At 34.4% G+C, this 24,273-nt stretch overlaps 5 protein-coding genes across 7 annotated transcripts; all 5 read left to right on the forward strand.

Annotated features, from left to right (window-relative positions):
* The first annotated feature begins 865 nt into the window (after positions 1–865).
* Positions 866–6,542, forward strand: LOC111694877 (nuclear pore complex protein Nup50). Of its 3 annotated transcripts, none has more exons than XR_002763747.1 (6): positions 866–984; positions 1,984–3,684; positions 3,847–4,046; positions 4,534–4,626; positions 5,698–5,832; positions 6,152–6,542. XR_002763747.1 is itself a non-coding variant. In XM_023463929.1 (5 exons), exons 1-5 carry the CDS (start codon positions 898–900, stop codon positions 5,768–5,770), a joined length of 2,154 nt encoding a protein of 717 aa, XP_023319697.1. In that variant the 5' UTR covers positions 866–897; the 3' UTR covers positions 5,771–6,167. The 3 variants fall into 3 exon arrangements, 1 of the variants encoding a protein (XP_023319697.1); XR_002763745.1 differs by having other exon boundaries at positions 6,096–6,212; XM_023463929.1 differs by having other exon boundaries at positions 5,698–6,167.
* Positions 6,543–7,119: 577 nt separating this feature from the next.
* On the forward strand, positions 7,120–8,811 carry LOC111694891 (50S ribosomal protein L1-like). Its single transcript, XM_023463947.1, has 4 exons — positions 7,120–7,539; positions 7,923–8,029; positions 8,108–8,276; positions 8,333–8,811. The coding sequence occupies exons 1-4, from the start codon at positions 7,156–7,158 to the stop codon at positions 8,792–8,794; spliced, it is 1,122 nt and encodes a 373-aa protein (XP_023319715.1). The 5' UTR covers positions 7,120–7,155; the 3' UTR covers positions 8,795–8,811.
* On the forward strand, positions 8,798–15,624 carry LOC111718375 (mitochondrial import inner membrane translocase subunit TIM44-like). The gene is made up of 8 exons (XM_023493951.1): positions 8,798–9,145; positions 9,263–9,466; positions 9,725–9,784; positions 11,533–11,688; positions 11,933–12,251; positions 14,644–14,689; positions 14,987–14,997; positions 15,253–15,624. The coding sequence occupies exons 1-8, from the start codon at positions 8,814–8,816 to the stop codon at positions 15,364–15,366; spliced, it is 1,242 nt and encodes a 413-aa protein (XP_023349719.1). The 5' UTR covers positions 8,798–8,813; the 3' UTR covers positions 15,367–15,624.
* LOC111694900 (vesicle-associated membrane protein 2) lies at positions 15,615–20,328 on the forward strand. The gene is made up of 4 exons (XM_023463959.1): positions 15,615–15,719; positions 15,828–15,911; positions 17,493–17,602; positions 19,852–20,328. The coding sequence occupies exons 1-4, from the start codon at positions 15,630–15,632 to the stop codon at positions 19,907–19,909; spliced, it is 342 nt and encodes a 113-aa protein (XP_023319727.1). The 5' UTR covers positions 15,615–15,629; the 3' UTR covers positions 19,910–20,328.
* A 243-nt stretch (positions 20,329–20,571) lies between these two features.
* LOC111694910 (UPF0669 protein v1g209471) lies at positions 20,572–23,600 on the forward strand. The gene is made up of 3 exons (XM_023463970.1): positions 20,572–20,642; positions 21,256–21,305; positions 22,381–23,600. The coding sequence occupies exons 1-3, from the start codon at positions 20,600–20,602 to the stop codon at positions 22,813–22,815; spliced, it is 528 nt and encodes a 175-aa protein (XP_023319738.1). The 5' UTR covers positions 20,572–20,599; the 3' UTR covers positions 22,816–23,600.
* Positions 23,601–24,273: the final 673 nt, after the last annotated feature.

Genomic DNA, 24,273 nt, shown 5'->3' on the forward strand with positions numbered 1-24,273 from the left:
ATGTTACTTTTTGCTGTGCGGGTTCAATTATAATCTAATAAAAGAAGGGAAGAGGATAAGCTTCTCAAAATACAAAAATATTATTAAAACCCTTTCATTTTACAAGACAGGATAGAAAAAAATTCCCAAATAATTTATTACAGAAAGCAATAAATTTTTCTTTAATTTGAAGAAAAAATAATCCTTAATAATATTGGAAACAAAAATTCATTTTGTTGTCAATTTTCTCCCATTTTTCTCATCTTTCTTTAATTTTTCGTTTCCTTTTTATAATTTTCTCCTTTTTTGTCTCAGATAGTGTGCCCCCCCCCTGTGCCTCCCCTTCGGTGGTAAAAAGGGGGACACATGCCCCTTGCCCCCCCTAGTTACGGTCCTGATATCAGTCACATGCTTTATTTAAAAAATTTGATTTCTTCCATCTTTTTTCCTTTTTTTCCACTTTTCATTTCCTTCCTAATTCATTTTTCCTTCCCTTCTCTTCTTTATTGTTTCAGATGATGTGCCATCCCACCTCCTGGTGAAAAGAGGGGGAACGTACCCTAATTTGCCCCTCGCTACGGGCCTACCTCGCATGCTACAAATTAATAAACAAGAAGGCAACTGGGCATATACTTATTCATTATTATAATTTGTGGTGTTTTTGAAATCAAGGACGACAGATCCCGCGAACATGAAGATTTAACAATCACATGCGGCATTAGGCATGCGCTTCAAAAACTTCTAAATTCGTAATAATAATTAATACGATTCACTATTTTGCTCTACTTCATATTGTCGCGTCGAATTAATCGAAGTAAATTTAGAAAATTTTGTTTTTATAAATTTTTGTCTCGAAACAAATGCATTATTTTATTATTTATGTTTAAAGGAGTGTATTTATGTTTAGAATCAGTAAAAATGGCTAAACGTGTAGCGGGACGTGATTTGAATGACCAGAATTGGGATCAGGAAGAGGAAGCAGAGACTGCAGGACATTTTAAGAAGGTATTGTGTATAATGAGTGTGCAAAATTTGGCTAGCGACCCATGGTGATTTATAATACACCATCCCCTCTTACTCAATTCAATTCAGAGGGTCCGTCCAAGTATACGATTTTTGGACCCCCCCCCCCCTCCTATCAAATTTGTACATGACCACTCAATTTTCAGCTAAATTATTACTACTTATTTTTTTTACCATGTTAGGGTTAGGCTAGGATAAGAAAATTTCTGGGCCGAGCGCTACGACTAGGACACGCTAGGGGCCGAGCGACGCGGCTATGACAGGCTAGGGGCCCAGCGCTGCGTCTACATGACCTATGATAACTATATACAAAATTTCCAGCTGTTTATCTTTTTCTGAAAGATTATTTAATCCCCTGCCAACCCCCTCCCACTCCTTATCCCCCTAGAAGTTGGGTATGTTTACGTGGAGCGGTGCAGTTTTTAAGGTTTTATTCGCTGAATTTGAGAAACTGAATTATTTATAAGGATAATATTTAGGAGTAACAACATGAGGAAAGAAAAAGTTGCCTTTCATGTCCAATTCTTAATTATTAACACCCCCCCACCCCAAACACCTCCAAGTATGAAAATGGATGAAAAGGGTTTAACTCTTATAAATATATACCCCGGGGTGTATCTTACTGATTTTTCTTTCATTTGATTTTCCCGTATTTCGCTTTCTTTTAATTTCTCCGACTTTTCTCTTTTCTATAAACATTAAACAACCTCCTTTCCGGTGACTTAGTGTAAAGGGGGGAGGGTGTCCATAAGTACTTTTTTTAACAATCTTACAAGTTTGGAGTATATTCAGAATTGTGCACCTTAAATTCAAATCAGGAGGCGAGCTAGGTTATTGTTTATGGCTTGGTTATTTGGTGAGTTAATCTCTAGACCCCAATTAGGAGTATATTGAGAATATCTGCGAGTCTATCATTGCCACTAATAAGCCAATAATGATAGCGTCAATTAGATTTAATTTTATATATCCATTTTTCTGTAGGCCAATGATAAGGAGTTAATGGGTCGCGTGATCAAAACGGCCCGAAGGAGAAATGCTGTCGACGGAGGGGAGAAAAAGAACGTTTTCGCAGGATTCGGTGGATTTTCTGCATCCACTCCGGCTACCACGAACTCGTTCAGTTTTTTAGCTAAACCCGAAGCAACTGATTTGCCTAAAACTGACGCCAATGCTGCTGTATTTGGATCCGCTAATAAAAAAGATTCTGCTTCTCCGTTCTTATTCGGATCGGGCAATGCAGCGGAGCCCACCAAACCAGCCTTCGGTCAGTTTTCATTTGGTAAAAGCTCGCATGAGGAGAAACCATTAAGTTCGACCTTTACATCGTCGGAGAAGAAGCCAGCTGAGCCGAAGAATGATTTATTGGACATGTTTAAAGCTAAGTCCGGTTCCTGGTCTTGTGATGTTTGTATGATCTCGAACCCTGCAGATAAGATTAAATGTGCTGCTTGCGAAACTCCAAAACCTGGAGCAAAGCAGCCAGAATCAAACAGCTCCAAATCTAGTTTTGGTGACTCCGGAGGGTTTAAGTTTGGAAGCGGACATTCAGAATCTAGCCCGGCCGTTTTTGGAACAAAGTCTGGAGAAACCGGAGGAACTGGATTCGGAACATCTTTCGGTTCAAGCGCATCCTCTGATGCACCATCATCTGGATTTAAGTTTGGATCTTCCGCTGTGAAGGATAGTGAGAAGGAAAGTCCCAAGCCAGCTGGAGGGTTTAGTTTTGGAAGCGCCGAGAAAAGCAAGGACACATCTTCGTCAGGTTTTGTTTTTGGTGCTCCGGCCACTGAAAAATCAACAAGTTCCGTGTTTGCTTTCGGATCAAATTCTAATCCTAAACCTGCTGACGCTCCCGCTTTTGGAGCGAACGAATCATCTGCCAAATCCTCGTCATTTTCGTTCGGAAGTGGTTCTTCTACCCCGAGCTCTGAAAAAGTTAGCAAACCTGTTGGGTTTGCTTTTATGTCTAATTGTAAGGATACTACAGAACCCAAGTCCTCTAAAGCTGAGTTTAGTTTTGGATCAAAGTCTTCAGAAAGTGGCGCCACCGTCAATTTAAACGGAAAATCGTCCGAATTTGGAGAAAGTGTCTCTTCAACCCCTATTTTAGGGTCTGCAAAATCGACTGAAAGCTCGTTTGGAAATTCAAGTTCAAAGGACGGTGTAGAAAGTAATGAATATAATGAAGATTATTTGGCTCATTTGAAAGCTTTGAATCTTCAAGTTACGGAATGGATTAAGCGCCATGTTGAAGAAAATCCATTAGTTCTTCTGTCTCCGGTGTTTCTAGATTATGAAAAACATCTTAAGGTAATCTCTGAAAAATATCAAACAAAAACTCCTGCCAAGGAAAAATCCTCGGGTACAACCAGTTTTCAAATTTCCCCGAGTGTTAAAAGTCCAGTGAAACCTTCAGAGTCCATTAAACCATTCTCGTTCGCAGCGAATTCAGAAAACAAAACAGAACCAGCCAAATTTGCTTTCGGTTCAGGAGCAGTAACTAAACAGGGACACGCTTCATCTGGATTTTCATTTGGTTTGGCCTCGAAACCTGCTGGGGAAGGGTTTTCATTCGGTTCTGGTGGCGGCGGAGGATTTGCGACCCCTGCCCCATCCCAGCCGGTTTCCGCCACTCAGGAGGAGGAAGATGTGGATTCTCCGCCGGTTGTAGAAGTAAAACAGGTAGATAGAAATATTTAAAATTTATACTGCCTTCGTTTTGATGAATGATGCTTTATGAAATTTTCAAAGTTTTAAAACCAAATTAAAACTTCTTGTCAAAATAGATTAAAGCTGTCAATTTTGAAATGAAGAAATTTTTTATTACAATTGTTAACACTTCAGGTTGTTGAGGACGATGCACTGTATTCTCGTAAATGTAAACTGTTCTACAAGAAAGGTGATGAGTATATGGATAAAGGAGTTGGGATGCTTCATCTCAAATCTGCAGATAATGGTAAAACTCAGCTGTTGGTGAGAGCAGATACTAACCTGGGGAATATTCTTCTCAATATTCTTCTCAACCCAGATATCCCAACTACTAGGTAAGCTAGGAGGAGGAGGGGGGGGGGGGTATTTAAATGAAATCTGTATCTTTAACCTAAAAGCTTGTATTTAAGAAAAATTATTATTAAGGCTGATTTTCTGGAAAGTATGATCCAAAAATAGGAAAATATTTATCGTTCATCTTTTCCTTTTATGTTATACCATTGAGAAATTTTTCATGGTAAAATGTATCATATTTTATTAAGCTTGCAAAATTAATAATTACGAAACATGGATATTAAGCCTTAAAGCTTGAAATGCTTAAAAACGAACACCAAAAGTGTCCAAACTTAAATAGTTTTTTTATTTATAAGCTTTCAATCATGATTTAGTATTGTCTTTTCTCGATTAAGAGGTACGAATAGGACTTTCCTAAATCTACGATTCGATTTGGGTTGTTTGGGTTGGGTTGGGTTGGGTTGGATTTCATTTCATTTCATTTCATTTCATTTCATTTCATTTCATTTCATTTCATTTCATTCCTAGGGTTGGTAAGAACAACGTGATGTTGGTGTGTGTACCAAATCCTCCCATTGACACTAAGAATCCATCAAGTGTTCCAGTCCCCATGCTCATCAGGTATATCTAGAAGTAACTAATGCTGACAATTTTCGAATGGATGACTAAAGTCAACTTTTATCATGTGGAAGATCGGTTAAGAATTGTTCTAACTTCTAAGCTTTGAGATAATCAATTTAAAGTTTATTTATGATTTTTAAATTTCATTTACAATCTATTCAATTCAACGTACACACATCGGAATGTTGAGTTGTTCAGAGGGATCATATGTTTTTGATGCATGGATCCGATAAAAATTGAGATTAAGTTGCAAAAATGTCAATTTATTAGACTAACCCCCCCCCCTTTTTTTTCTTTTTTTTCGCACATTATATCGATATTACACAGATTATTTGGTAAATATCGATTATCGAAAGACAGATCGTTAACACTTGATTTGCTTCATACCTATTTTTTCATTACCTGGATCCACTTAGAAGGACCTGCCAAACCGTCCGTTGATCAGAACCCAAAAGTAAAAAAATATTGCGGATAAACTCTCTTTTTAAAGGTTTACGGGATCAATAATGATAAAACAAATCTGGTGTAAACATTACTAGAAGCAATTTTTATTAGATTTGGTCTCTAGAAAAGAAATAAGACTTTTCGTCTAATATAAGTCACGAGAAATTTTGTCGTAACATAATGCTCAGTGCACTGTTACGGATTCCAGAGGAAAAATAAAGTATAGTAAAAACCACAAAACCCTGGAATTGGAAGACGACTTCAAATAGTCAAATGAATATGAAACACAGCAATTGTGCAGTGTAAACAGACCCATTTCCCTGGAAAAGTGATTAAATCAGTGGTAAAATATTTGCTTTGTAAAACATCAAATAAACTTGTATTGCCTTAATGTCGTCTTCCTAATTCCACAGTTTTCTGGTTTCCACTGTATTTTAAACTCGATAATAGCTAAATAATGTTTTATAATCTTCATGATAAAAAACAATCTCAAGAACTGATGAGGGTCCACCCAGACCTAATTATATTTTCAATAAAATGTGGAACTAACATCTACTTTTTTTACTCTACAGATGTTTTGTCCATTATCATCACCGAATTTTGAAGCTAAATAATGAATTATTACAGGGTGAAGACTGGAGATGATGCTGATGATCTGAAGTCTAAAATTGATGAGTTGAAAGGGAAGAAGCATAGTTGAACGGAGCTAGGGGGCACCGAGATAGTTGTGTTATATGAATTGTTAACCTGACATACAGAAGGGTGAAAAGTTTTTTCTAATATTTTTCAATTAATTTTTCCAGCGAATCATTCCCAAATCTGAATTAATTTTCTTCATTGCTGGTTTATCAATTGCGATCTGTTATTTATTGAATTGCGTTCAACTCCAAAGAAGATTCCGAAGAAATCCGGATACAGACAATTGATTAATCAATATTGAACGGTTAGCATCAGAACGAATGAGTCGAAGTTTGATTCACTCCCGGTTTCGGTTCATTGTATTAATTTATTCACCCTTCTCATATATCCTCAACACAATTATTTGACAATATTTTGTACAAATTACAAAACATTAAAACAGTTATTTGATTCAAGAATTTATTTTTCATGTTTGAGTTTGTTGATTATATTCGTGGCTTATTTATTTGAGTATTCTCACCAAAACGGAGAAGAGAATTATTATCAAATTAAAACTATAAAATGCAAGATTTCTTTTTATTTTGAAGAATTTTCTATCAGATTTATTTTATTATTTAAATTTCCTCTCATAAAAGAAGCATTTATCATGTAAATTTTTCTCTCGCATTTTAGACCAATTATTTTTTCACAAAAGCTTCAAATTTTTCAATATGACTTTTTTCATCGTTTAATGTTAAAGCAATCTTTGTTAGTAAACGGAGGAAAATTAGATGTTCTACCAGTCACAAGAATTAGCTTTATGTTGTAAATAAATATATTTTTTTAAAAACAAATTTGTTTGTTTAAAAGCTACTTATACTATATAAGGGCATTTGGCGTGTACAGAAAGATAATCCAGTGGACAAGTCCAGGGGGAGGGGGAGGGGTGTCTTAATTTGCACTAAATTGGCCATGGTCCACTTCACTGTTTTCCGGGGAGGGGGTGGGGGCCTTCCTCGATAGCGCCTTTAATGGTTTTACAACTTTTTAGTCTTGCTAAGAGTTCTTGTTGAAGAAAATGTCGACGATATACAGGGTGTCCCACATCATATTAGATCGTCAATCGGTCTAAATTACGATTTTTGGGACTAATCGGAAAATTTAAGAAGAATGAATCATTTTGAAAAATTGAATAAGGTTAATATAAGAATTTTCTTGAGGAAAATGATAGGTTTTTCGAGTATTATGGGTTTATTTTGGTGTTGAAACTTGGAAATAATCTAATATGATATGGGACGCTCTGTACAGTATATCTTGAAACGCCCTATTCTTCGTGAGTTTTACTAGTAAATTTGAACATCCCTATAGAAAGATGTGATAAGACATATTGCCGCGTCTCTCCCTCAATGTCTCACCTTCGCCTTATCTCGGGCAGAGAGTGAGAATGAAGTCCAATTGAACAGAAAAATGTCCAGTCTTGTTCGTCAAATGATTAGACCCATCAGGGTCGGTTTACATCATAAATCTTCAATAATTTTCCAGCAAATCCAACCCTTTCCTGTCCAAGGTTTAATATCTATCCTACCCCTTCACACTTCAGCAGTAGTGGAGAGAGCTAGGCAGTCCACCAGATTAAGGAAAAGGAAGGTTTATATGGATAATAAGAAAAAGAAAGAGGAAAGATTGAGAAAGAACCCCCCACCAATACCTCATAAAGTTCAGCTTATGTTGAAAGCTAAAGGATTTGGTTCTAAGCCAATTGATTGGAGAGCGAGGGATGAGAAACCTTTCCCCTTTGATGATACTTGGGATGAACAATGGTTTACTTGGAGACGTCTTTCTGTTCCAGAGGTATATTTTACTAAATTATATTTTGTTATTTAAAAAAAATACCGGCCATTTTTACTTGCATGAAGAACGAAAAATAAAAACACTATTTTTTATTACATCTTGAATTTTCTTCTAGGTTAAACAAACCAGTTTCAAATCCTCCTCCAATAAACGATATCTTAATCTGCAAACAATTCGTTAAACCTTTTTCACTTTCGTGGGTTTAACAGAAAATCCGAAAGATCAAGTTTTCTAGTCTGGTATCTAATGATCAATTTTTTTAAACTCATCTTTTCTTAGAGTTGTTAAGTTTTGCTAGAATTAAAGGAATAACAAAATTCTCAAAAAAATCTGTGACATCGTCAAATATTTTTAACCAAGTAAATATTTATTTTCTTTTCAAGGCTCTAAGCTGTTTACGCGAACACTACCATCCAACCCAGTTAGATAATCCTAATGGTATCGTGCTCGCTCGCATAGAAATTGATATGTCCGCCTCAAGGAAAGAAAAGTAAGTATTTTTGATGGAAATTATTTTGTCAGTTAATCTACTTTTTAAGATATTTAATAACACGCTTTTATTTTCTAGATATATCGAGGCGTTTACCAAGATGGTTCCTCTTTACAACGCCTTCGAGCGAGGAGTTTCGGAAAAAATGATTTTAGCGTTTGCCAAGAACGAAGAATCACTGGATGCTGCTCGAAATGCTGGAGCAACGAAGGTTGGAGGATTAGATCTAATCGAAGATATTTCTAAGGTAAGGAATAAAAAAATTATAAACGCCTTTCAAATATGAATTTAGATTTATTTTAGGGAAAAGTTGAAGTGATCGATTATGACTATTTCTTAGCTCACGACGATATCTCGCTTGAATTGAGACCTCTTTTGGGAGTTCTGAGGGAAAAGTTTCCAAAGAAAACGCTTGGAACCATCGGGACAGATTTGGAGAAAATGGTGAAAACCTTCAAGAATGGACAGTTGGTCGAGGTTAAGAAACCAAAGTCTACTCTGGGATATAATGACGATCCTGCCTTTGGATATTGCGAGGCACAGGTTGGACGTCTGGGAATGCCGGACGATCAAATTTTCGAAAACTTTACGAATATTCTCGAGTCTTTGAGAGAATCTGCTCCCAAACGTTCCGGAGGATTTATTACTCGAGTTCAGTTCTACATGGACGGATATCTTAAAAGCAAATTTTCTGTTCACCACGATCTTATCGATGACGCCAAGTATAAAGCGCAGATTAAAAATCTTAACGCCGTTAATCAATAATTATTGAATTTCAGAAATAATGTATCGTGCGGCGCATAAACTACTTTGTAGTCATCGTACAACCCCGTTCATACCGGTCCTTAAACAATCTGAGCTTCTGTACAGTCCAGTCTACCCTCATCCTGCACTTGTCAATCATTATGCAACAGATCCTAATCGAAGACCGGGGTTTTTTGAATCCTTACTGGACAATTTAAAGCAAGAATACTCTAAAAGTAAAGAAATGAAAGAAAGTTTAGAAAAGTTTCGAGAAGAAGCAAAGAAATTAGAAGAATCGGATGCATTAAAGGAAGCGCGGAGAAAATTTATGAATATTGAGGGAGAGACAGCTAAATCTAAGAATGTTTTTAGGAAAGTTCAAACTGACAATAGTATTGATTTATGATAAAACTTTTTCACTCTCGCCTAAATTGAATTATCAAATCGAAAAAGTTCTTTTTATGAAATTTAAGATTGAATTGTATGTAGGGACCAGATAACTGATTTATCTGGTAAAATCAAGGGTTCTGTTGATGATTTATCCAAAAATGAAGCCTGGAAGAAAGCGTCTGAGTTTACCGAGAATTTGGGTAAGAGTACAACTAAAGCAGGAGAGAGCCTAGGCAAAGCTGCAGAAAATTTGAGCAGATCAAATGCATTTAAAACCGCTACTTCAGCTGCTTCTAACTTAAAGTAAGTTTATCTTTAAATAATAAAGATTTTTTCAATCAAAAATTGTTTTATTTGATNTGTTTAACGATTTAATAATGATTTTCTTTTTTCTTTAATTATTAAATTATAAAATAATAATGAATCTTCAGATTAAAGTTTTGGTTGGAAATTAAAAATTGGACCTTTTAATTGGGAGAGTTGGGGTAAATAATAAAAAATAGAACTTATTTTTACCAATTGTCTTAATTTCTATGAAAAAACGCATGTTTTGTTTTGTAGGGAGGAGTTGGAAGGACAATCTCTTGGAGGTCGTGTATATAGAGCTCCAGCTGTATTAAGGTAATCAACAACTACAAGTCATGGAATTGAAATAAAAGGAATAGAAATGGCACTGATCTGGCATGAGAAAGCCAGTCCCTATTCTTGATAGACGGGTTCTCTATTGTAGGGCATGCTCACGATCACTCAGCTATTTAAAACCTAGTCAAAGAAAAAGCAGAACAATGTCGTTATTCAAAATTAAGCTCGAATCACGAATAGTTTATTATAAATTTTACTCAAACTACTCAATATTCTTCTCAACCCAGATATCCCAACTACTAGGTAAGCTAGGAGGAGGAGGGGGGGGGGGGTATTTAAATGAAATCTGTATCTTTAACCTAAAAGCTTGTATTTAAGAAAAATTATTATTAAGGCTGATTTTCTGGAAAGTATGATCCAAAAATAGGAAAATATNAAATAATTCGCGGATTTTCACAAAAAATTTCGTGGATTTTCAAAATTTTAACAAATTTAATGAAGATTGAATTTTGATTGAGACAAATATTTAAAATTTCAATCATTCATAAACCTTCCATGGAGTCCCTAGATATCCCACAAAAAATTTGGGCCCGATCGGTTCAGCCGTTTTGACGTTTATTGGATACAAACAGACAGACAAGCCAAATTTATTTATAGATGGTATTTTGTGCTTTAAAATTTCACTTATAGTGTTGGCTTCAATATATATACATATATATTAAACTTTTTTTATTAAACAATTATCAATACACAAATGTTCCCTCATAGACTTTACAAATGCAGTGCAGTATAAATATTTGGCTCCTTATCGGTTATATATCAAGTCTTAACAGACGCAAAATTTTTAGGTCACACAATTATGACGTTTCCGCCCACTGCTTCAAGTCCAAAACAATTATTTGGTCAATACATTTTTAAATGATCATTTACTAACTATTTTTTTTGCCAAATGGCAAATGTTTTAAGAAATTAAGTCTTAAATGTATATTTTCTCTTATGAACATTTTCCTAATACAGTGGTAGCCAGAATTTTATTATTTACAAGCAATTGACTTCAAAAATGGTAAACAAATTTTGAGATATATCAGTAATAACGATTACAAATTAACAAAATTCAAGTGAAATTTCCTTATTAAACGGAAGAATGAAGACGACTTTTATTCTAATAATCCATGAATTAATCAACTAATCAATTTAAGATGAAAGCAGCCTGTCATCTATACAAGTTATAAACTTGATTTCTAACCACTAACCAACAAAGATTCTTCAGAGATAGTTTTGCAATACTCAAATGTTTAATATTTTTTTTTACATATTTACCAGTTCAGTACCCATTCTAACTATTTAAATATAATAAATATATACTATATAGGGCGTATTCTCAAAACATGTCTGCCTCATCCTTCATCAGGGTCATATTTAAAGTAGAGAGAAGATTTAGAATCATAACATCAAATGTTCTTCATCTTTTTAACGTTCAAAGCATTTTAACGAAGCTGTTACAAATCGTGTTCACAGCTAAATGTTAGTTTTTACTTTTCTCAACAAATAATTATATGGCGATAAAATAATGAATGTATCAACTTCCTAACTTCTAGTGAATGGATGGAATTATCTAATTTATAGGATTTTTTTATATTTCCAGAACTATTAGTTCACTATAATATTCGATTCGATTCGACAAAACCAGCAATATGGAGATTCTTAAGTCCCTAAAACCGATCAAGTCCTATTATGGTTCCGCTTTATTAACGTTCATGCCAAAATATTTATAAATTTATTTTTAGAAAACGTAATGAATGGGAGTACTCTAAAGACGATAAACCAATTGAAGCGGATTCCGAAACCATTGGAGTTGAACTTCACAAGGACTCCAGGTTCTCACAGAGCTGGCAGAACTTTAAGGATAAAAATCCGATGGTGAACAAGTTTGTGGATTACAGGTATGATGCAGAAAAACATTCATAACAGAAGTTTTCTTCTCATCATGGGGTTTATGATATGGTTTGTCAAATACTCGACCCCCCTTAAAAAATCATTACTCACTGATAGTGAAAAAAAATGATTTTAAGTGAATACATTTTTTCACAATTTTTCCTCCCTCTTAGTTTATCTTATATATTCAACCTGATCTTTATCCCAGACATTCTATCTGTTGTATAATTTTTAAAAAATATTATATTTTAGAGTTCGGTTTGAGGAGAGTGACAATGCTATTGTCCGATCAGCTCGTCTTCTCACAGACAAGGTTCAGGACATGTTCGGGTTCATCTTCACCAGGACGGAACTCTCCGAGGTCCTCACAGAGATCGTTAAAATGGATCCAAACTTTGACAAGGAACAGTTTCTAAAGGATTGTGAGAACGATTTTATCCCTAATATTCTGGAGGCCATGACACGAGGTGACCTCGAGGTTCTGGAGGACTGGTGTTACGAGGCCCCTTTTAATATCCTAGCTACACCAATACGACAAGCTAAACAGATGGGATACATGATTTCATCTAAGGTAATTTTTAAAAAGGAAATATTCCAGGATAAACTCAATTTAGGAGAAGGTGTAAATGAGAGATAACACCTTAGATGATGAGCATAAATGCAGGGTGGCCAAAATGTACGGATTGTACGGATTGTACAGATTGATTTTTTTTTTAACCCTAAAATTGTACGGATTGTACGGATTTGTTTTCAAATTGTACGGATTGTACGGATTTTTATCCTGGAAAATACACCGTTTTTTTAAATTTTCACTCATTTCAGCAAATTTTTCATGAAAATAAAAAAAAAATCGTCAAAATGAAGTTAGTTTAACTTATTTTCTGCATTCTAAATAATGTTAGATTGCTAAATGTTTCATTTGACAATCAAAATTCATTTATAATTTTCGAGATATGTCCAAGAAGTGTTTATTTGAGAATATGTTCCATAAGTACTTATTTGATTGCTTATTCAAGAAGATGTTCCAGTATCCTGTACCCAGTATCCTGTACCCAGTATCCTGTTCCCAGTATCCTGTACCCAGTATCCTGTACCCAGTATCCTGTACCCAGTATCATGTACCCAGTATCATGTACCCAGTATCATGTACCCAGTATCATGTACCCAGTATCATGTACCCAGTATCATGTACCCAGTATCATGTACCCAGTATCATGTACCCAGTATCATGTACCCAGTATCATGTACCCAGTATCATGTACCCAGTATCATGTACCCAGTATCATGTACCCAGTATCATGTACCCAGTATCATGTACCCAGTATCATGTACCCAGTATCATGTACCCAGTATCATGTACCCAGTATCATGTACCCAGTATCATGTACCCAGTATCATGTACCCAGTATCATGTACCCAGTATCATGTACCCAGTATCATGTACCCAGTATCATGTACCCAGTATCATGTACCCAGTATCATGTACCCAGTATCATGTACCCAGTATCATGTACCCAGTATCATGTACCCAGTATCATGTACCCAGTATCATGTACCCAGTATCATGTACCCAGTATCATGTACCCAGTATCATGTACCCAGTATCATGTACCCAGTATCATGTACCCAGTATCATGTACCCAGTATCATGTACCCAGTATCATGTACCCAGTATCATGTACCCAGTATCATGTACCCAGTATCATGTACCCAGTATCATGTACCCAGTATCATGTACCCAGTATCATGTACCCAGTATCATGTACCCAGTATCATGTACCCAGTATCATGTACCCAGTATCATGTACCCAGTATCATGTACCCAGTATCATGTACCCAGTATCATGTACCCAGTATCATGTACCCAGTATCATGTACCCAGTATCATGTACCCAGTATCATGTACCCAGTATCATGTACCCAGTATCATGTACCCAGTATCATGTACCCAGTATCATGTACCCAGTATCATGTACCCAGTATCCAGTATCCAGTATCCTGTATCCTGTATCATGTACCCTGTATCATGTATCCAGTATCCAGTATCATGCACCTAGTATCATGTACCCAGTATTTAGTTTGTATATATGTATAAAGCCAATTTTTTACAGATTGATTCTTGCTGAAGAAGTTTAAACCCTCTTACATCAACTGAACACAAAAGACAATGAATGAAAAATTGAATTTTAATGTGTTTTTTTCAAAAATGGGATTTTTTTCGAAAACTGTACTGATTGTACAGATTTTTAAAAAAATGTACGGATTTTTAAAAAAATGTACGGATTGGTTTAAAAAAATGTACGGATTGTACGGATTTTTTAAAAAAAATTGTACGGATTGTACGGATTGTTTTTCGAAAATTGTACGGATTGTACGGATTTCTTCTGAAAATGTACGGATTTTTTTACGGATGTGTTCAAAAAAGTTTTGGCCACCCTGTAAATGTAGCGTTGGTGCTTTAAAATCAATCCCAGGGTTTAATTTTCCAAGATAACTTGTAATATCAAACTTAAATCTTAAAGGTTTTATTAACAATTATATTTCTAGTTTGCTATTTAATTTATTAAGTGATAACTAAATCTAATGTAACATTGCATTGTGTTTACTGATAATTTTCCAACATAATTTTCTTGACATGACATCATTTTAAGTGAACCTCCTTTTAAAATGAGTAGCATGTTTGATTCTCGGTGGTACCCTTTAAACATCTTTTTGAGTAACAATAGGAAGGTTTTGGCTTTTCCATCGAAAAGTGTAAAATTTTTACATTTCCTCATTGTCGCTGCAGCATAGATCCCAAAGTCAATTTTACCGAGAAACTAAAATGAAAAGGATCAATTTTCAGATAGAATAATAAGGATCTCTCATTCATTCTTGATCAGACTAAATTTGAAGGTTACTGTTGTCATTTTTATATCCATGAGATTTTTACACGCAACTTTTTCCCACTGTATTGTGTTCAGGTACTTGATATTGATAACCAAGTATATCCCCCTGTATTGTGTCCAGGTACTTGATATTGATAACCAAGTATATCCCCCCTGTATTGTGTCCAGGTACTTGATAATGATAACCAAGTATATCCCCCTGTATTGTGTCCAGGTACTTGATATTGATAACCAAGTATATCCCCCCTGTATTGTGTCCAGGTACTTTATATTGATAACCAAGTATAGTAGATGGACGTCGTAAATAATTTGGTATGGGTACACATGAACTTAGAACATTAATTTTTATAAAATTATTAAATCAATGTATTATTAATGTTTGATGTAATATATAAATATGTCGGTGTTAATGTGAAAGTAACGGAAAATGTTCACATGGAAATCACATCAAAACTTGAAAGTTGTTCTCCAAATTTTTTGTTTGATTTGATTGATGTTATATTTATGAGCGTTTTATTTTTATTTTGGAACGGATTGTTGTAAGGCTTTTGATTTTAATCACACACTGATCTATAATTTTTCGTTAATCTATGCTATTACATAAGAAACTGCAGATACCAACTATTAAACCCTTCAAATCAATAAAATTTACAAAAAAGTCTATCACAACTTTATTTATTGTAGGTAATGCGGGTAACCTATGTGTGGGTAATGTGTCGGGATCAGACTGAACTAAACCCTCGAGCAGCCTGGAGATTACTAGATTTATCTGCTCAGAGTCAAGAACAGTATATGTAGAATACATACAGTTTAAACACAACAAATGCAAGCGGGCTCATATGATTTCACAAATCCCTGAAAAGTGCAAACCAGCTTTTTTAGAGCTATCAACCCAAAATTAACCAGTTAGCGAAAAATCTCTGCTTATCCAAATATTTTAGCGTAGAAGGGCCGGGATTTATTATGAAATCGGAACTTTTTTTGGCTAACTAATATTGAGATCGATACATTTTTTCCTTGTTGAAGTGGTTCTGAACCTTGACCTGGTTTCAGAAATAAAAATGGCTGATGATAACAGTGGCAGAAGACTCCAGCAGGCCCAGCAGCAGGTTGGGGAAGTCGTTGACATCATGCGGGTCAACGTAGAGAAGGTAAACTTGGTTGACATTTCGGTCTTTTTTGAGAAAGTATTTATGACTAAAAATCAGGGGGGGGGGTAGAAAATGGTTGAAATATAATTAAGCATTTTGTAAATTTAGGTTTTAGAGAGGGATTCTAAACTTTCCGAGTTGGACCAGAGAGCGGATACTCTGCAGGAGGGTGCTAGTCAGTTCCAAACTCAGGTTCTTAGATAATTTATCCCAAACACGATATTGCTAATTCCTAAGAAGTCCTTAAAGTATAACGTCCTGAAAAGGAAAGTTCCTGAAATNAGTGCTCATCCTCCCTACTCCCTAGCTTTTCCTAGCCGCAGCACTCGTCTCCCCTGCAGTCTGCGGCTTTTAAAAAGGTCTAACCCAACCTGGAACATAGAAAAATGCAAATACTTGATTTTTATTTGTCTTTTAGGATTTTGTCAGTTACAAATTAAACTTTTATAAATGTTCATAAATTAACTATAAAAACTAAAATTGGCTTTAAAACTTTTTTATTTCACAGAATTAACATGGTCAAGGTAAGATCTTAGAGATAATATCAGTTTTTAAAATAACCGCACTATTAAAACTGTATTTTTTTTTTTAATATTCTTGTATTGTATTATTCAATTAGTGAGGTTATTCTAAAAAAAAAATTAGATAGTAGATATCTGATCTCTTTTTTTCACTGCCGATCTAGACCTTGGCGTTTAAAAAAAAATGTATCGTATTTAGTTAAGTGTTTTTCGTTTGCTTTACATTCTTCTCTTTTATTTTAAGTAGCTAGTGTAGTTTTATTTCTCATAGTCTAGTTTAGGGAAAATCATATAGAACTTTTTCACATACTTTCTGCCATTAATAGATCTTGGGATTTATAAAGAACAAGTGTTCACCCATCACCTTAACTTTTGCCTTTTATTTAAACTAGGCTATCTTCTATTTCAACTTTTAATTGTGGCTTTATCTGTGAGCACTGAGCATCTTCCCTTTAGTGTAAAACAAAAACAAAAAAGTTTGTGGATTTCATAATATTTTTTTGCGCATTTTCAATATTATACAAAAATAAAAATCTTTTAAGCACAAATTTTTAAAATTTTGATCTTACATGAACCTTCCCTGGGGTAACGTGAGGTCCCACACAAAATTTGAGCCCGATAGGTTCAGCTGTTTTGACGTTTATTGGATACAGACAAACACCCAGACAAAAAGCTAAATTTATATAGACAAGGCTAACTTTTAAGCACGAATTTTTTTAATTTTATCATTCATAAAACCTGGGGTCACGCGAGATCCCACAAAAAAATTGGGCCCGATCGGTTCAGCCGTTTTGACGTTTATTGGATACAAACCGACAGACAAGCCAATTTTTTATATATAGAATACCAATGTTTTCTTTTCTTGCACTCGTTAATAATGAATAAATGTATGATAATTCGAACAAAAATTATTAAAGAAAAGATAAACGAATATTGAAAATTGATGAATTTTTATTGAAACGTTTTTTTATCTGTATACATTCGAAATTCGTTATCAGTAACACTAGCAGAAAAAATGAAGAAAAATTCCTGATAGTATAATCTTTTATAAATTATTTTCCTATATTTACAAATTGTTGAGTATAGACGTGTCTTAAGTGCCTTTTTTTTTGTTGCTAAACTAGGCTTTGGTATATTATTTATGTTTTGAGCTTGTTGAATGTTAATAGCTTAAAATAATTATTTTACCGCCTCGCTTTATATTGAAGAATAATATTCAATGAGGGGATGTGATATTCATTTTCCTGTCCAGGCTACTAAACTGAAGAGGAAGTACTGGTGGCAGAACATCAAGATGATGATCATCATCGGGGTCATCGTAGCGGTCATCCTGCTCATCATCATCATCTACGCCTCGACCGGGTATTTCAGATTTTTCTACTTCTTAGAAGTTATAACTCTCCGTGAAATATTTTTTTTTCAACGCCGGTTTTGCTATGAATTTTTTGCATGTTTCAAAGAATTTCTGTAGATTGGACCAACGCAAAATATTTAAAGGGACTGTAAGCGTAATTACAAGTGACCCTTTATGCAAAGAGGACAATGTCATTCACTACGGTATCCTTGAAACCTTTGACTGTTCGTCTTGTAGGGATATCTTTTTAAACATATCGAAACCTGCGGCTTGAATTCCTCTAAAACGCGACTGTACGCTGTGTTCAAGTTCAGTTCGTTCAGTCAGAACTCAAACAGTTGATCTGTTACTTGCGTAACTCGAAAGTAGATCGACTTGTTTTACCATAATAGCGTTTTCAAACATTCAAAAGTATTTTTTTCACTTAAAGAAAGGACCTATTGACATTTCTTAAATATAGAACAGCCTGCAAACAAAGTGTCCATTAACTAAAAGTGTTTCAGTAGATTAATAGTGATCTATCTAACATTCATGATCAGTCAAGTGCTTAGGATCCATTTAATTTTGATGCGGATCCGGATCCAGGTCATTTCTTTAAGATTTACGGAATTTTTTTAACATAATAATTTCAAGTTTTTTGTCTTATTTTTTTTCTCGCTTATTTTTATACTCTTGATGAACCATTCAGAAATGAGAATATCTCTCTTTTTTCAGTTCATATTTGGGTTTTGGAGTAAAAAAGTTTTTTTGCAGTGTTTGGTTGATATTTTACCCCTTGGATCCGGATCCGTGGATCCGTATATTTTTGCGGATCCGGATCCAGGAAGTAAAAATCTTGCGGATCCGGATCCAAAGCACTGGTTTAAAGCGTACCGTTGTGAATCCGGGATGGAAGGTAACTTGAAATTGGGCCGTTACCAGGGGGTGCAATGACGAATTTGCAGCCCCCCTTTTAGATAGGCTGTTTGGTATAATCTTTTCTTGAAAAATTGAGATATTAGCATTAAAAGTTTTCTCGTATTCTCGTATTGTGTTAATGCTATGTCGGAACAATTCTTTACTAAAGCTGTCCCTTCGGACCAACCAAATTAAATATTCTTTAAAAAAGATTTGTCCTGAGGTAAGATTTTCTGATTGAACTGATGTTGTTCTTTCGCATAGATATACACACATAAAAAGTACTAAATATGTTCCAGTATTATCATAAAATTCAATTATTTTAAATTTTGCAGAAACTTTTGCCTCAGTTTCAATATTTTGTCCAGACAGTTCAAAATCAGTGAACGTAATATCAAAATTACCAACATTTTCTGTTATACAATATTGTAAAATTTGAACTAAAAACTATATTTTAAAAATTTTCCTTGTGCCATATCATGCAAAACATCAAATTCAGGTAAAACTGAATTTTCACCGCAACATTCTGTTCAAGCTTAAATTATACCTAGTGTTGTCAGATTAGAAAACTTCTTGCATAACATAAAATTCTAGCTAAAATTACTCGATTTTACACAAAAATTTTCTATGCAGAGAGGCTCTGCCCCCCCTGCATCCTCCCGCCTCGTTCACTTCGTTTCACTAGTTGCTCCTAGGCCCATCCATACTACAACACCCCTCTTTGCATCCCCCCTTGGGGAAATCCTGGTTACGGGCCTGCTCGAAATTGTGCTTTAAGTCCCTTAAATATATTTTCCTAATAATTAATCAGAATCATTTCGCTCAATTCCGTTGACAATACGTCTCAATCGATCATTAGTCCAATTCACATGACACCACAAATACAGACAAATTAAAAACTTGTTTTTCAAAAGAAGTTAGAGAGTGCATATGTTAGATGGTGTATCTTTCGACCTACGCCAAATCCGCAATACTTCACATCCGACCTACTAGCACGTGGTTTTACAGCTCCTATATGGACTTGTGGCCGCAGCGGCCGGCCCCCTAGCCTGTCCTAGGCGCGGCGCTCGGCCCCCTAGAATTTTCTTAACCTAACCTAACCCTCAAATAATACAAAAATAAACAGCTGGCGTAGGTCCGATATTGCAGTAGGTCGGAAAGTTAGTAGGTCAGAAGTTCAGTGGGGGGGATGTTGCGTATAGACGATGTAACAATACCGAAAATTAGTGAAAGATTAAATTAAACTTTAGGTTAATAAAAAAAGAAGATCATGCATTGATCTCCATATCCACAATTTAAAAGTTTACAGCTCTTGACCTATTGTATAAACCGAAGAATATTATTAACTATTTATTTGTAGAGGAAGCAGTGCTCCTGAGGTTGTAACTACTACTGAGACTCCAGCTATAGATGGATAGATAGCTAATCAGAACTCCAGTTCCTACTAACAAAGGCCTCATCCTTACTCCGTCGTAGCATCTACACACCCCTTCTGCTCCTCATCCTACTCCTTTCCTCGAACCTTGCACATCTCCTTTTTCTGCCTTCCATCTCCATTAGACCCTACTTCATTATCTCCCACCAATTCCCCTGTCACCTTATCATCCTGTCTTGTAGTTTACTGGACATCTTAAACATCAATATTTACATGATGTATATTGTATATTGTATATCCAATATTAGATATCCTGCGTATATGATATATTTTATTTTTATAGGATGCATTGGAAATGTGTTTTTATTTAGTAATTTTGATAATATGCGAATCCAAAATTGATATATTGTGATAACCCGTGATTTTTTTGTTATTTCACCAAAAAAAATTTTTCCATCTGAACAGGCTTTCAACTAAATAATTTTAAACATTTAATTTACTGGGCGACTGGAACAAAATTAACTTTGAATAATTGTAAAGGTGTTAATTTTAGAATATTTAATCGAAAAATTTTATCTAAGATTTTGCAGGAAAAATAAACAATTATAACATGATTTTGATTTGTGAAAAATTCAGTATTTTTAAAACATTAATTTAGTTTGCTACTTTCAGTAAATTCAGTATTTTTAAAACATGTTATTGGTATTTTCAGACAAAACAATGTTGAGAAAAGATGAAAATCTGCAGTAGTATACTCGTGACTCTCCTCTGGATAGGTGTGTTTAACGATTTAATAATGATTTTCTTTTTTCTTCAACTTTTTTCCATCTTTGGAAAGAGAATCCCATTTTTCAATATATCACTAAATTGTTTTATCTTCTGACGTGGCAATTTTTTTCACAACTTTATTTTAGAATTTAGAGATCAAGAAAATAAACGAATCCGGTTTTGTTAAACCGATGTTCTTGGTCAAATAATCGAAAAAGTGGTTAAAAAAATGTTGGGATAAAGTTCACTAAGATTTTCAAAAAAACCAACTCCTTTTTAGAAATGATGAATTAGATCCTAACCAGTTAAATATGTTCAGTTGGTTCGTTTTTTGCACAGATTATCTTTCAGGCTCAAAATGTGGCAAAATATAAGAAAAACCAATGTTTAAAAAAAATTATTCTTATCAATTGCTTTTCCTACACTAAGTAAATTTTTGACCCTGACAGAAAATATATGAAAAATTGATCCAAAAACGAATGAATTTTAACGATCGTTTTCGATCGGTTTTCCATTTTTATTAGAATAAGGATATTGCAAAGTTTTATAAAAGCAAACTATAAAAAAATACAGGTTTGAAATTTTGGAAATAATATTAAATGAATGAATGAATATGTTTAGGTTCTGCTTGTGTTAAAGGAGAATATGTGGTGGAATCTGTTCAAGATAAGGTACATTCATGTTAAATTAACATTTTGCGGGTACAAACACGATTAAAGGGACTGTAAGCGTGATTTCAAGCTCAAGTAAGCCTCCATGCAAAGATGGCAAATCACGATTCACAATGGTGTCCTTAAAACCTTAATCAGTTCAAGGTTGTCAGACTTATTTCCAATATTCGACACAAACGCTTTTAGTTGTTTCCACTTTGCTTGCAAGGTTAAAACTATCAATATTCACTTTGTAAGCCTCTCAAAAATGTGTTCTTTTTAATTCTTGTAAACCACTTTAAAGTAAAATATTTGGTTATGTCAATGTCAAGTTACACAAGTAACGCAACAGCTGCGTTTTGAGTTACACAGAGTACCCCGCATTTTACAAGGATTCAAGTGGTTTTCTTGATACTCTCAGAGTGCTCTCTACTCTATGAACAGTCAAAGGTTTAAAGGTTACCGTTGTAAATCGGGTATTGTCCTCTTTGCATGGAGGGTCACTTGAAATTATGCTAACAGCGTCTTTAATAACATCGGTTAATTAGTAGATACAAATTATCATCTCTGATAATTTTCAAGGCATTCTGGGGTTTTAGGGTGAAATACATGTTTAGTGCAATAGTTCTAACAGGAAACAAATCAAATTAGAAATTTCTAATTTATAGATTACGGGGTTGTCCGTATCAAGGGGTGAGGATGAAAAATTGGACATCGTAAGGCAAATCTTTTTCTCCATACTCTATCTAAAAAAATTTATTTTTTTCCTTAAAAACATTTATTTCCCCCAATTCAGCAAAATAAACCCTTAAATAAAATTTTACCGCTTCACGCAATTATTTTCAAACAGGTGTGGGAAGAATGATTTTTCAAGAAATAAGGCTCCCTCTCGTCTTCTGAAGGATTAATACATTCCTTTAGGACCTTAGTTGCTTCAGCAAGGATACCAGCAAATTAAAGAACAAAGAACTTATCCTTAAACCTTAAAAATTGTCGAGATATCGAGATCAAGTATTGTAGCGTTGTAGCACACTGAAGTTTTGTTCATTTTATCCTGTTCAGTTTTCTCTTATAATAATTTTATCTTATTGTGTAGGTTGAGGGAGGAGAATACAACTATTATACTTTAAACCAACCTGGCAATATTATCCTGGTCCTATCCTCTACCCTGGGGGATGCGGATATTTATGTATCCTCGGAGATTGCCAAACCCAGCTATAGGTTTGAGGAGCATAATTTGAGTTCAGCAACATGTGGAGAGGATAAAATTGAGATATCGTCCTACGCTCTCCGTCCTGTTCATATAGCTATATACGGACATCCTAGGTTCCCTGTCTCCGAGTACACTATGGAGGTCACACTTGGAGTAGATGAAGATGATGATCCATTTCTTCAATCCGGAGATCCGGTAGATAACTCATACTGGAGCGACTCGGAGAAACAAAGAGAGAAAAACGAAGAATCCAGAATTCAGCTGCTTTGGCCGATTATTCGAAATATTATTATGATTATCATAGAAGTTTTTCTGTAATATTTAAAAGAACATTATGTCCTTACGTTCTAAACGTTAGTTCTTTGATGTATAAATGTCGCCTTTAATACCAACCAAATTACGTTCGTATAAAGATATACGTTGTGATTTTGTTGTAATGTGATATAGTTCGATAATGCGTTTAAAAGTGTTCAATGGAGGTCGAAAATATTCTGTTTTATTTCCGGGGATCATTAAGTTATCCGTATCTTTGGTCTTTTCAAGGATTAAATTAATTCCTCCTGGATATTCTTTGGTCGGAACTCAAGATAGGGAAAACTAAAATCGAGGAATCAAGTACGGTAATCAAGGGATCACGTTTAGTAATCTAAGGATCAAGCAAAGAATTCTGAAATTTAAAAGTTGTCAATAGATATCGAGATCAAGTTTTGGAAGAGCGCTTATTCACACAAAAGTTTTGAACTCCGCAATCAACAGGATTAAAGCATTTTGCTTGTAGGGTTTTGAATAATGTTCATTTGTACATCAGCTTAGGAGTTAATGAATTTACTTTTCATCTGTTAAATATTTTATCATGATTGAAGTGAAACCACATATTTATAGACATGGGAACTTATGTTCTTATAATCTTGTGAGAAATAATTTATCTTTATTTTTTGTGTTCCGAGGAACCAACCAGAACTAGAATACGCTTTCGGTCAATCATTTATCAGATATCACAGAGTATTGACCTTAGGTCGCGGATATTCTTCTGAAAATTACCTTAATATTCCACAATGTCACAAGTCTAATTAGTTTAACAAAAATACAAAATTATAGTACTTTTTTTACTTTTTAATGTTTATTCATCTACAGGTCTAGGATCTTTAGAATATATTGTCAAAATTTTGTACTTTTCTAAGTCCTCAATCTAAATATGAATTGAGAATTATCTTAATCCGTAGTTTATTAATGCTTAATCGTAAATCTGTGATAAACTTGTTATTGTTAGAATAAATGTATTTTCAAAACAATCGAATTTATTTGCTGATAATTAATTAGTAACTCTTATATTGTATTGAACTAAAAATTACGAATAGTGGGTTAAGTCTTAATATCTATTAATTGATTGTCAATGCATGCATGCATATTTCATAACAATCGGATGAATATTATCGTTAAATTGAGTTTTAAATATTCATTCAAATTCGTCACAAAGATGTAAAGTTAAAAACAAATTTCTAACCCTCAATGGTCACTTTGAGATGTTTCAAACCAAAATCGAGGTAATTATTCTTTGATAGTAAAATTAATGCGTTGCAATTTTTTTTAATGCCATTTGTAATTCATCTCATAGGAGTCCTTAATGGCTGTCTAAATTTCTTTAGACCCAATTTCTGAAGATACAATATGGTCTCGTGAACTTTTCCTTTTAAATTTAATAATAAAGAAGTTGAAAGAGAAAATACAAAAGACATTGGCCTAAAATAATTATACAGGGTTACCCACAAAAGCTGA

Source organism: Eurytemora carolleeae, unplaced genomic scaffold, assembly GCF_000591075.1.
Source record: "Eurytemora carolleeae unplaced genomic scaffold, Eaff_2.0 scaffold22, whole genome shotgun sequence".
NCBI lineage: Eukaryota > Metazoa > Arthropoda > Copepoda > Calanoida > Temoridae > Eurytemora > Eurytemora carolleeae.

Coding starts and splice junctions, on each gene's coding strand:
- LOC111694877 (XM_023463929.1), top strand. CDS start 898: ATGGCTAAACGTGTAGCGGGACGTGATTTGAATGACCAGAATTGGGAT. Junction 985..1,983: donor CTGCAGGACATTTTAAGAAG/GTATTGTGTATA, acceptor ATTTTTCTGTAG/GCCAATGATAAGGAGTTAAT. Junction 3,685..3,846: donor CGGTTGTAGAAGTAAAACAG/GTAGATAGAAAT, acceptor TTAACACTTCAG/GTTGTTGAGGACGATGCACT.
- LOC111694900 (XM_023463959.1), top strand. CDS start 15,630: ATGGCTGATGATAACAGTGGCAGAAGACTCCAGCAGGCCCAGCAGCAG. Junction 15,912..17,492: donor CTAGTCAGTTCCAAACTCAG/GTTCTTAGATAA, acceptor TTTCCTGTCCAG/GCTACTAAACTGAAGAGGAA. Junction 17,603..19,851: donor ATCATCTACGCCTCGACCGG/GTATTTCAGATT, acceptor ATTTATTTGTAG/AGGAAGCAGTGCTCCTGAGG.
- LOC111694910 (XM_023463970.1), top strand. CDS start 20,600: ATGAAAATCTGCAGTAGTATACTCGTGACTCTCCTCTGGATAG. Junction 20,643..21,255: donor CGTGACTCTCCTCTGGATAG/GTGTGTTTAACG, acceptor GAATATGTTTAG/GTTCTGCTTGTGTTAAAGGA. Junction 21,306..22,380: donor TGGAATCTGTTCAAGATAAG/GTACATTCATGT, acceptor CTTATTGTGTAG/GTTGAGGGAGGAGAATACAA.
- LOC111694891 (XM_023463947.1), top strand. CDS start 7,156: ATGTCCAGTCTTGTTCGTCAAATGATTAGACCCATCAGGGTCGGTTTA. Junction 7,540..7,922: donor GACGTCTTTCTGTTCCAGAG/GTATATTTTACT, acceptor TTTCTTTTCAAG/GCTCTAAGCTGTTTACGCGA. Junction 8,030..8,107: donor TCCGCCTCAAGGAAAGAAAA/GTAAGTATTTTT, acceptor TTTATTTTCTAG/ATATATCGAGGCGTTTACCA.
- LOC111718375 (XM_023493951.1), top strand. CDS start 8,814: ATGTATCGTGCGGCGCATAAACTACTTTGTAGTCATCGTACAACCCCG. Junction 11,689..11,932: donor AACAAGTTTGTGGATTACAG/GTATGATGCAGA, acceptor ATTATATTTTAG/AGTTCGGTTTGAGGAGAGTG. Junction 12,252..14,643: donor GATACATGATTTCATCTAAG/GTAATTTTTAAA, acceptor TATTGTGTTCAG/GTACTTGATATTGATAACCA.